Below are 10273 nucleotides of genomic sequence, written 5' to 3'. Positions count from 1 at the left end.
CTCATGCAGGAGGCGCTGGTTCTCTTGCAACAAGTGCCAATTCCGATACAGGTGGTCAAGGCGACCATGGAATAGCGGGTTCTCATTCAAAGAGCAAATTGTCCAAGTATGGAGATGGAGACTCCAGAACTAAGGGTAAAGATCACAATTTAAAGCAAATGTACCACAAGTGGATGGCATGGTTAAAAAAGCTGCCAGGGGAAGGCAGGGCCGATGAATGTGATACCGAGCCTGACGAGGAAGGCAATGCGAATGCCCATGAGTTTGAAGGTAATTTAAATGCTCGTGTAGAGGGTGGCATTGCTCACACTGAAGACGAAGGTTTTCGTACGGTGCGATCGCATTTTTTAAAAAATTTGAAGTTTAGGGGTAAGCGTTCACGTCGGTGGGAGTCTTTTTCCTTGCCGGCTAATTGGAATCCGGTTAGAAGCTGAAGGGAACTTGAAAGAACTACTAATTGTTCAACCTAATGGTGTGCACAATTTGCTTTGATTTTGATTGAGGGGTAGTAGCCAATTTGGTTTGGTTTTGTATGTTCGCTAAAAAGCGTGGCTCAGTATCTCTATAATTTGCAGGAGTTTTACGTATGAACCCCCGTCCAGTATATGTTCTCATAATGGTTTACAGCGTCATTGTCTATGTGATGGCAATAATATATATATATTTCCGCATGGATCATATATGATGTATTTCTTTTTGTCTTATATTGTGATTCTCAAAATCACATACATTGATATGAATATACATGTCTTTGCGGTATAAACAATTATGTCGCACTAATATGAATAAAAAATAAAAAGACTGTATATATTACTCATTGTAACAAAACAAATTAGAAAGAAAAACCAAAGTGGAGTTGCTGTGTTGTGTCATATATAATTATTACGAAGTATTTCCCCACTTCAAAAATTCAATACAGTAGTCGTATACTTGTCTCAAAGATTAAGCCATGCATGTCAGAGTGTAATAATTTTATCTAGTTTCATGCGATATAAATGAAGTAAGAGTTTCGCAACTGTTCTATATGGATGAATTCAATCACTTTTTATTTGTTCTATTTTTTTTGGTTGCAAATTGACTTAAAACATACATCACCACATAAAAAAAGTAAAAACAAAATAAAGTTCATTTCTTCTTCTCCTAATCTCTAATCTATGTTTCAACTTCTACTGCACTCTCCAAACAATCTCATGCCCTTTGGCTCACGTCTGCTTTTATGCAATTTCTAATATACAAATATAAATCAAAATTTACCAACCAAAAATCCCTCTTAGTCCAAACAATTATAGAATCAATTACAACAAACATAATCTTCAATATATCCTTCCCTCGAAAGTGGAAAAGACCAAAAACAAAAGAGAAAAGGGAAAAAAAATAAATCTAACTGCCATTAGATTCGAAAGTAATGTATGGACGAGATGAGAGTCGAACTCATGACCTTCTGCTTGCAAGGCAGACGCGCTACCAACTACGCCACACGCCCCAATTCATGTCAACTTTATATACCAGAATCGTTAAATAAGAGATAATTTTATCACGTTTATCTATATAGAAACTATCTCAATTTTAATAGAATTTCAGCGAAAACATAACCTAAATCTTCAGAAAAAAGAAAAAAGAGGAAAAGACTTTAATATATTATTCCTACATGTTAAAAGAAAAAAAACATCAAGTCATCCTTTTGATTTTAATAAACTACTCAATCGTCCTTTTCCATTATTTCTTGGAGGGCAACCGTCTCCACAATTATTACTCCTCTTTTAAGTTGTAGCTTAAAAGGCTCCCATCGTTGTACAATATGTATAGCAAATAGAGCGGACCATTTCTCTCACCCATCTGATAACCGCCACTGCCAACGCCACTGCCACCGCCACCGCCACCGCCATCGCCATCGCCATCGCCACCAACAGCATCGCAATCACCGTTATTCACACCCATGGCCACCGAACTCTTCTTTTGTCGTATACTCAAACCAACAATATTTCGATAATTCCCATCTTCAGAACCGGCCATTCTATAGGCATGGGGAAAGACATGCTCTTGCCTCATCCCATACACTCCTCTATAACTGCATAATCTCATAATTGTCACTATGCCCTGTTGAGACACGGCAATTAAGCACGATAAATCCGGAATCACCGCTGATATCGAAAGTCTATTTGAATGACAGCTATCTTCCTTTTTATACAAGTCCAAATTAAATAAAGGATTGGTGGCACACGGACAATACAAGGTGGGATATTTGAATAAGGCCACTTTTTTTGAGGTGGTGACGACTAAAAAGTCATTTTTGGTTGAATCATGCCCCTTTTCATAAAGGACAATTTCTTTATGAATTCGCCTATATTCATCATTGATATTTGTCATTTTGGCAGTAGGAGGTATGCGAATAACGGGATCAACAACACCATTAAAATCTATTGTGTCAGGCTTGTAAAATTGAAAACTGGCAGCAGCTCCTAGGCTTGTTTGATTATCAGTTACATCAGTTACATCAGCGTAATCATCATTAGCGCCTCTTTCTCGGTGATTGAGACGTTGCTTCCCTCTCAATACTGCACTCTCTGCTATAATCTTTGCGTCTTCTTTTGCATCATCAATTTCGTAATCACCGAAAACCGATTGCAATGAACCAACGGGAAGAAACCAATTACGATTAAACGAATGCACAGTCCAACAATCTTCGTTAACAACACATCGCGATATAATCACCGGAGTGTTGAAACAGAGTCTCTTGAAGACATTTCTGGCACTGCTAACCAAATCTACGTCATTGTGTAGATCAGGATGCCGACGACGGTAGATATCGTCATCTCCATTGCCGTATTCCATCGACTCGATAATTGGATCGGTGTAGTACATCGTCCTGTGCTCGAAAAAGTCCAAATCATATTTGTTCAATGGTCCTGCATTGATTTTGAACTGAAATTCAAAAATTACCAATTCCCCTGAAATAGAAGCACATGCAACATGGACTTTCCCGCCTGTGTGTTTAATTATTGACACACTAGGTATATTATGTAGTATTTGATGCGACTTGGTGTGATAAAACCTTCTATCTTGTTCATGGTAGTATAACAAAACAACACTCTGCGAGTTATCTGACGCGACAATTATATTATCCTTGACATCAAGACCCCATAATGAAGCACTCAATTTCACTTTGAAATCAGGAGAAATGGTTAAATTCTTGAAATAGTCTCGTTCGCTTGAAGGTTCAAATTGTTTCATTTGATCAACAAATCGATCAACAAACCATACTAGCAAACGTCCATCATCAGTGCAAGCGCAAACAGTCGTCTTTCCAAGAAACTGGCAACTCTTGACATAGTTTATACCATAGGGGAAATATGGCCACGTAGAAATGACTCGGTCCGAATTTAATGTAAATGAAGGCTTAGTGTCAAAAATCAATCGCGGTTTTTCGTTCGGTAGATTTGTGATTGGATCAAAGTCGTAAATCAAGAGATCGGAACTGATAGCAACAACGAGGTAATCATTGTCGCTGGAAAAAATGCAAGTTAAATTATTTTTGTACTTCATAGTACTTCGTATTGGTTTCAATTTGTTTGTTCCAACTGCATCTAATTTTAATCCATTGTAAAACTTTTCTGCCGGAGCTTGCTTCAATAGCAATTGCTTTCCAGAATGTTTAAGCTTGGCCTCGAAGCTACCTCTGTTGAGGTGCTTCACTGGAGGCGTAAAAATGAAATTGGTCTTATCATGTATACGAGGATACTTGAACTTGACGTTTGATCGTGGTTTTGCCGTATACTTGAAACTAGTGTCCAAATTACCAAGCTGCGACATTGGCGACTGAATGGCATCGGAAGCTGCTGCAACATTGGTACTATCCATGTTAGTACTAAAACTCTCTCTCCTTGTGTTGTAAAATACATCAGCATCATCCAGGTCATCTTCAAGAGGTATGCCTCGTGTGTCTTCGCTGGATTCTTCATCCGATTCATCGACTGATTCAAGCCGGTTAGAAAAATCAGCTACTCTGAATAATTCAGTTTGTCCATCAAATACAGAAGGTCTAGCAATGGGTGCGGGATAAGTTGGTGTGTGGTCAGCTCCATCTTCAGGGTCAAGCTCCATCCTATCGTCCTCCTCTCCCTCCTCCCCGTCGCGTATCGCATCTCTTTCAAACCCAGTTTCATAGGCTAAGCCATAATTATCATCTGCTTGGACCTCGTTATCATTCAAAATGTTTTCAACTACGTCATCTTCTCCTCGACTCAGGTTAGACCCCAAGTCTTCATCCTCTGATGGATCAAAAGTATCTTGTCCTTGCTCAATCGAATTAGCTACAAGTAATTCAATCAAATCAGAAGCTGGGTCGCGACGCGTTTGTCGGTCATGCAATCCAAGTCTAGTATCGTGACGAGCATTATCAAGAGTGATACTATTGTGGTTGATCAATGTTCGCTGTACACCTCGTAGTGCAAGAAACTCCTCAAATCCCTCCATTTCTGGATGAGCAGAGACGTTTGAATACAAACTTGCTTAATTTAAAGAGGACGTCTGTGCAAAAGATACTATGCGTGGTTGCAGTGTATGCAATATATCGTGGAGTATTAGCTTGGATTAAATTATATGATCTGGTTCTTTTCAGTTGGCGGTTGATGTTTGCGCTTTGATAAGTTTTTTTTTTAATCTCTTAACAAAAGGGTTTTAATAGATAGCACGACATTAAATAGTATTGAAGGATAACATCATTTTTACAACTAGTCAGGAGTAGTTCTTCCGTAGTTGCCTTAGGGATTGCAATACTCAGATAATATAAAAATCAGAGCTAATGATATATTGACGTAAATCGAGTATGATTGATTTGCAGCTGCAATACAAAATGGGGCTGGTTTAGTTGACCAACAGTAGTATTAGAAAGGTGCTAAATTCCAGAATATAATACTATGTTGCCTTGAAACAGCAATTGAATTTCATCATTTGCCATTGGAAGTGTGAGTCATGATGTGTAGACAAATTGGGAGTCATTAATGCTGAAATTGGGTATATGATACTGCTCAAGGGGGAATAATGACTACAATCAAAGTGAGTTTCCAAAGATATTGAAAGCAGATACTGTTTGTTAAAAGGACCATTTATAGCTTAACTGGGAGAGGGGGCGGGGGTGCTGATAACGAAAGACTAATAATGTGATCCTGTCGACAATTGGGCACATTTGTTTGGACTAGACTTTGGCACCTTGCCCCGACAGAGGAAAGTGAATGCGATGCATCAGAAACCCAGGGGGTTTAGTGTTTGCAATTTTCACAAAGCACACATCTGAAAATTGCAAAATGCAAAATGCAAAACGGTTGCAATAGTTCTTTGATAAGGGACACTAAAGCCTTTACATTTTCACAATTCACCCAGCAGCCTGTTTGAAACATGCAATACAATGCTGCGTATCCCCGTTGTCAAAAATGTACGCCTAGTTAAACAAGAGATAAAATCTAGCGAAATGATGAATTGAATAGTAAAGTGGTTTTGGTAAGTCTTTACCAAACACGTAAGAAAAACTGTGGATACCTTTTTGTACGTGTATGCAACAAAGGTTAAAACGAAAAAGAAAAAGAATTTTGAAAAAACCCATTTTCAAAAACAAAGCTTTTGTAAAGATCTTGCAGAAAATAACTACAACTTAACCAAACCATAGCTCTCCTCCATACATCGTCGCAATGGTTCATCACGCCGACTACACCAACTTCTCGAGCTCCACAAGCACCAGTGCCACTTCTGAAACCAAGCGAGAAACTCTTCAACAACTTCTCGATGCCTATACTGCCCTCGAAACGCCGTACTTGATTTCCAATTTATCCAATTGTGCATCTCTTTTATGGCACGCATACCATTCACTAGGCATCAATGTCAACTGGACTGGGTTTTACACTAGTGAAAACTACCACCAAATCAACCACACCAGTCAGCACAAGACCAACAGCAACAGCAACAGCAACAATAGCACTAACTCTTCTACCACACCCGAACTACTCCTAGGTCCATTCCAAGGCAAAGTCGCCTGCCAATCGATCAAATGGGGCCAAGGTGTGTGTGGAACCGCAGCTGCCACTGCCCAGAGTCAAGTCGTATCTGATATAAATAAATTCCCCGGCCATATTGCGTGTGACGGCGAGACCAAATCGGAAATTGTCGTGCCAATTATACTTCACCATCAACGGCAAACAGATAATGGCAACAACAAGGGTACTGACGATGGCGATACAGTGGTGGGAGTTATTGATTTGGATTGTTTGGATCTTGCTGGGTTTGATGAGACTGATCGCGAGTATTTAGAACAATTGGCAGCCTTACTAAGCAAGAGCTTCTTGTAAAAACTTATCAAAACCGCAGTTTCCAATATAATCAGTAAATAGAAAATAATACACATATATACATTTTGATTTATATATATATAAAACAACGATATAGATAGATAGCAGATGTCATCAGATGACAACAGTAGCTTCGGCTCTTTTTCATCCTCTCTATTCAGTAGCTTCGGCTCTTCTCTGCTCTTCCCTTTCCAAATTATGATACAACAACAGCTTAGCCTTTTCCACCGCTTGTTGTGTCCCAGTTATAGTGAAAACACGCTCATCTGAACCTTCAACCGCTTCACCAATTCCAATCATGGCTCCACTGACTTTTCTCACCCCCTGGATTCTCGATCCATTTTTACCAATCAATGCACCCACCATGTCGTTTGGAAAACTAATCGTTGCTGTTGATTTTCTCGTCAATTGATGGCTTTTAGGGACGTAGTAAGTGGTGGTTCCCACACTAGAAGAGAAATCTTCAATTAAACAACGCGAAATGATGCGCAACGCATCGTACAAGTCGTCAACCGTTCCTTGCAATTCAACCAAACGTTCATTTGAGCCCGGTAAAAAGGATTTAGAAGCAATCATGGAAATAGCAAAATTTTGTTGGATTTGTTGAATTCTGGCCCCCTTGGCACCAATCAAAGTGCCCATTTGGCTGTTGGGAATTAATAATCTTAAAATGGTTGTTTCATGTTCAACACATGGGGTAGAGCTCAATTGCTTCAATGGGAAGTAATTGTATGTTTCAATAGATGATCCAAGTAAAGCTTGGGCAAAATAACTCAAGGCCTTGGCACAATCATCCAATTTACCAGAAACGGTCAAAATACGTTCATGCGTACCTGCAACCAAGCGGGAAATTCCGGCTTTGGTGTTTGTTTCCTCTCTAATTGAATCAATGACTTTCCCATTCTGGCCAATTAAACAGCCAGCCTCTTTAGCTGATACCAACACACGATAATTTATCAATGCGTCAGCATTGGAGTTGTCATTCAACGATGGTAACGAGGTAGAGTTATCGTATCCTTCATGGTCATCATGGTGCTCTTGGCTGTGCGATGCATCGTTGGTGGCAGGTGCGGAGGAGTGTGTAGTTGTTGCATTGGCACCATTGGTGGTACTGGTAGCAGCAGAGTTTGAATTAGTGCTAGTGTTGTCAGTATTGCTTGCAATTGTTCCAGCAGCGTTATTAGATGCAACACCTTGACTTCCACCCTGTGATTGGGTTTCAGAGGCGGCTTGGTTACCAGTGGCAGAAGCTGCCAATTTTGGTTCGTTTTCGGAGGTGAAATTGGTATCGAATAATGATTCAGTCATAACTATGTTCTTTTAGGAGTCGGAGTGGTATATTTTTTTGCTTTAGATTATCTCAACTATGCTGTGAAAGTCTGATTACAGTGATTAGTTGAAATTTGAAAAAAAAGGAGTGTGATGTGTGTGTGGGGGCGGGGAATCAAAAGTGATACCTGTGTGTATGTGTGTGTGTATTTGGTTAGATTTAACAATGATGGAGTTTGTTTTTTTCTGGTTGTGATGAATCAGATTGATTTGGTGGGGTAAAAGATTGGTGAGTGTTTGATTGATGTCCACAGAACGTAATTACTAATGACTTCTTTTTCGTATCTCTTTGGTGGGTGTTGAGAAAAAGTTGGTGATTTTTTTTTTCATCTTTTTTTTTTGCCAACAGTTTGAAACTAAGAGAGAGAGAGAGAGAATGAGTTAAAAAATTTTTCTTTTTATTGTCGCATGCGTCAATCTGTGTCGTATATTTTTAAAATACGACAGACAATAAACAAGGCTAATAACAACAACAAGAACAACAACAATCAAAATCAAATTCAATTAATGCAAAAACTAAAACAAAGCCAATGACATTTTCCTATAAAACGCCTATGTAATCTTTAGCATTAATTGTAGCATAACTTCCTCTTCTAACAGGCATTTCTCTGGTAAACATTGTAGAGTTTGTACCACCAGTAGATATTGATCCATTACGGTTACTAATCATACCGCTACCGCTACTACTGATACTATTGAAACCAAATTCTTGAATATTGGTTTCGTCCAATGGATCAATCTCATCATCATCATCATCATCTGCTTCCCCATTAGGGTTGGAATCATCACCCCCTCTCTCCTCTCCTTCGTCCTGTTCTGCTACTCCTTGTGAAAGTTCCTCATCTTCGTGTGTACACATATCAGCAAACGAATAAAAGTCAATAACAGGAGGATTCAGCGAGTGGTTGGTGATGGATGTTGGTGAATGAACATATTTTGCATCTGTTGTTGCACCTGATGAACTGTTGGATATTGGTGATGTTGCCAAGTTAGCACCAGATTGCGATTTTGTCACTAAACTCACCAATTTAGGTGACGATTTTCTAGAAATCACAGCAGCTCTTCCTCCTCCCGTAATCGAGCTTTCGTAATTGCTGTTCTTGTTGCGTAAAAGACTAGTATTGCCAGCAAAACTCGAAGACCTTGCATTGCCAAACTGAGGTCTTGATAAAAAGGAAAGTCCACTAGTTGAAGTTGAAGACTTTACTTTACTAAGGTGAGAATTACCACTAGTAGTGAAAGAATTACTGTTACTGTTGTTGTTATTGTTGTGTTTAGAATTATCCAAAGTTGAAATAATCAGTTGTGAAATAATGCTTCTTGCTCTTGGTCTCATTGTTGGTGAAATAGCAACTAAAGGTGGGGCTGGAGTTAAAGATAAACTCAGAGTCGATTGGTTATTAGGTCTAGATTTACAGTCGACACTGTTACATCCATCAGCACTTCCACCAGATTTTGGACCAACACTATTAGCAACAGCAGCAGCAGCAGCAGCAGCAGCAGTAGTAGTATTAGAATTATCATTATTATCAGTGTTTTCAGTATTATTATTATTATCATTATTGTTGTTGTTGCTATTAGTGAAATAAGATTCTTTCCCCTTAAAAGAGTCACACGATGGTAACGCAGTGAATTCATCATCACAATAACAGTTTAATTTCACTTGATCTAATTGGATGTTTGGGTTAACCAAAATCTCAGCAGTTGTGTCTAAAATGGGGTTGGTGTAGTTCTCTATATTATAATGGAAAGGTGTTTCAGGATTGGTTAAATTGGAAAGTGGGTTACCATTGGTCACTGATCGTTCAAAAATGTCACTTGAGGATGAGTTACAGGAAGCAACCGAATTGTAACGTGAACGAGTTAATGGAGTAGCAAGATGTTGGTTCTGAGAAGGCGATTGACTTTGCTGTGGGCCTCCTTGCACATTTTTGGTTTGCTGTGAGTGCAGTTGTGAGTGCAGTTTTTGTCTTTCAAGGGAGTCGGGGCTTGTGTGAGCAACAACTGGCGCTACAGCTGGGGACAATTTCAACTTGTTTATTGTCTTCTTCACAAGTTTTTGGAATCTTTCATCCTTGTCAGGGGAAAGCTTAGAAGACTGTTGGTGTTGTTGTTGTTGTTGTTGTGGTTTTGGCGATTGCAGTTTTGGTGATTGCAAAGTTGGAGACCTAGAGCTGGTAGATTGGGTAGTGTTTGACACATTTGCTTCATTTGATTCACTACTCAATGGTGGGGAAGAAGAAGAAGAAGAAGTTGACTTGTGTCTTGGTAGGTGAAAGTGGTATATAGTACGATGTTGTGGGGAAGTCAGCTTTGGAGGGGTATTGTCTGAGGCAGTAGTGGCAGTGTTTGACGGCTGTGTAGTGGTAGCAGCAGTAACAGGGCTTGTTTGCTTCTCACTAACAACTTGTCCTGTTTCGTGTTCCAGGGGCTGTGTTTGACCCTTGTTTTTTGCCCCAGTTGTTGCTTTTGTTGTTACATCATTTTCTTGATCAATTGATGATGACAGGTTACTAAATATGTTGAAATTGACATTCAATTTAGACATTTATAAGGTGTGTAGATGTTTAGGTATGTGTGTGTGTGTGTGAGTGAGTTATATATAA

General features: G+C 39.3%; 5 protein-coding genes across 5 annotated transcripts; 2 read left to right on the top strand and 3 right to left on the bottom strand. All coding sequences in view use genetic code 12, as the record gives it.

The window, feature by feature from the left end:
- Positions 1-34: 34 nt before the first annotated feature.
- CANMA_005434 (uncharacterized protein) lies at positions 35-434 on the top strand (the record flags this gene model as incomplete). Its single annotated transcript, XM_051817814.1, has 1 exon — positions 35-434. A coding segment is annotated over one exon (400 nt), but the record flags the coding sequence as incomplete, so codon positions are not given.
- Positions 435-1749: 1315 nt separating this feature from the next.
- On the bottom strand, positions 1750-4473 carry CANMA_005433 (uncharacterized protein; the record flags this gene model as incomplete). Its single annotated transcript, XM_051817813.1, has 1 exon — positions 1750-4473. One exon carries the CDS (start codon positions 4471-4473, stop codon positions 1750-1752), a length of 2724 nt encoding a protein of 907 aa, XP_051669005.1.
- A 1211-nt stretch (positions 4474-5684) lies between these two features.
- On the top strand, positions 5685-6338 carry CANMA_005432 (L-methionine (R)-S-oxide reductase; the record flags this gene model as incomplete). Its single annotated transcript, XM_051817812.1, has 1 exon — positions 5685-6338. One exon carries the CDS (start codon positions 5685-5687, stop codon positions 6336-6338), a length of 654 nt encoding a protein of 217 aa, XP_051669004.1.
- Positions 6339-6491: 153 nt separating this feature from the next.
- CANMA_005431 (uncharacterized protein) lies at positions 6492-7646 on the bottom strand (the record flags this gene model as incomplete). The annotated part of the gene is made up of 1 exon (XM_051817811.1): positions 6492-7646. The coding sequence occupies one exon, from the start codon at positions 7644-7646 to the stop codon at positions 6492-6494; it is 1155 nt and encodes a 384-aa protein (XP_051669003.1).
- A 562-nt stretch (positions 7647-8208) lies between these two features.
- On the bottom strand, positions 8209-10215 carry CANMA_005430 (uncharacterized protein; the record flags this gene model as incomplete). The annotated part of the gene is made up of 1 exon (XM_051817809.1): positions 8209-10215. The coding sequence occupies one exon, from the start codon at positions 10213-10215 to the stop codon at positions 8209-8211; it is 2007 nt and encodes a 668-aa protein (XP_051669002.1).
- Positions 10216-10273: the final 58 nt, after the last annotated feature.

Source organism: Candida margitis (genome assembly GCF_024628925.1).
Source record: "Candida margitis strain CBS 14175 chromosome Unknown scaffold50, whole genome shotgun sequence".
Taxonomy (NCBI): Eukaryota; Fungi; Ascomycota; class Pichiomycetes; order Serinales; family Debaryomycetaceae; genus Lodderomyces; species Lodderomyces margitis.
Note: the sequence above shows the minus strand (reverse complement) of the source record. Positions and strands in the feature narration are given on the sequence as shown.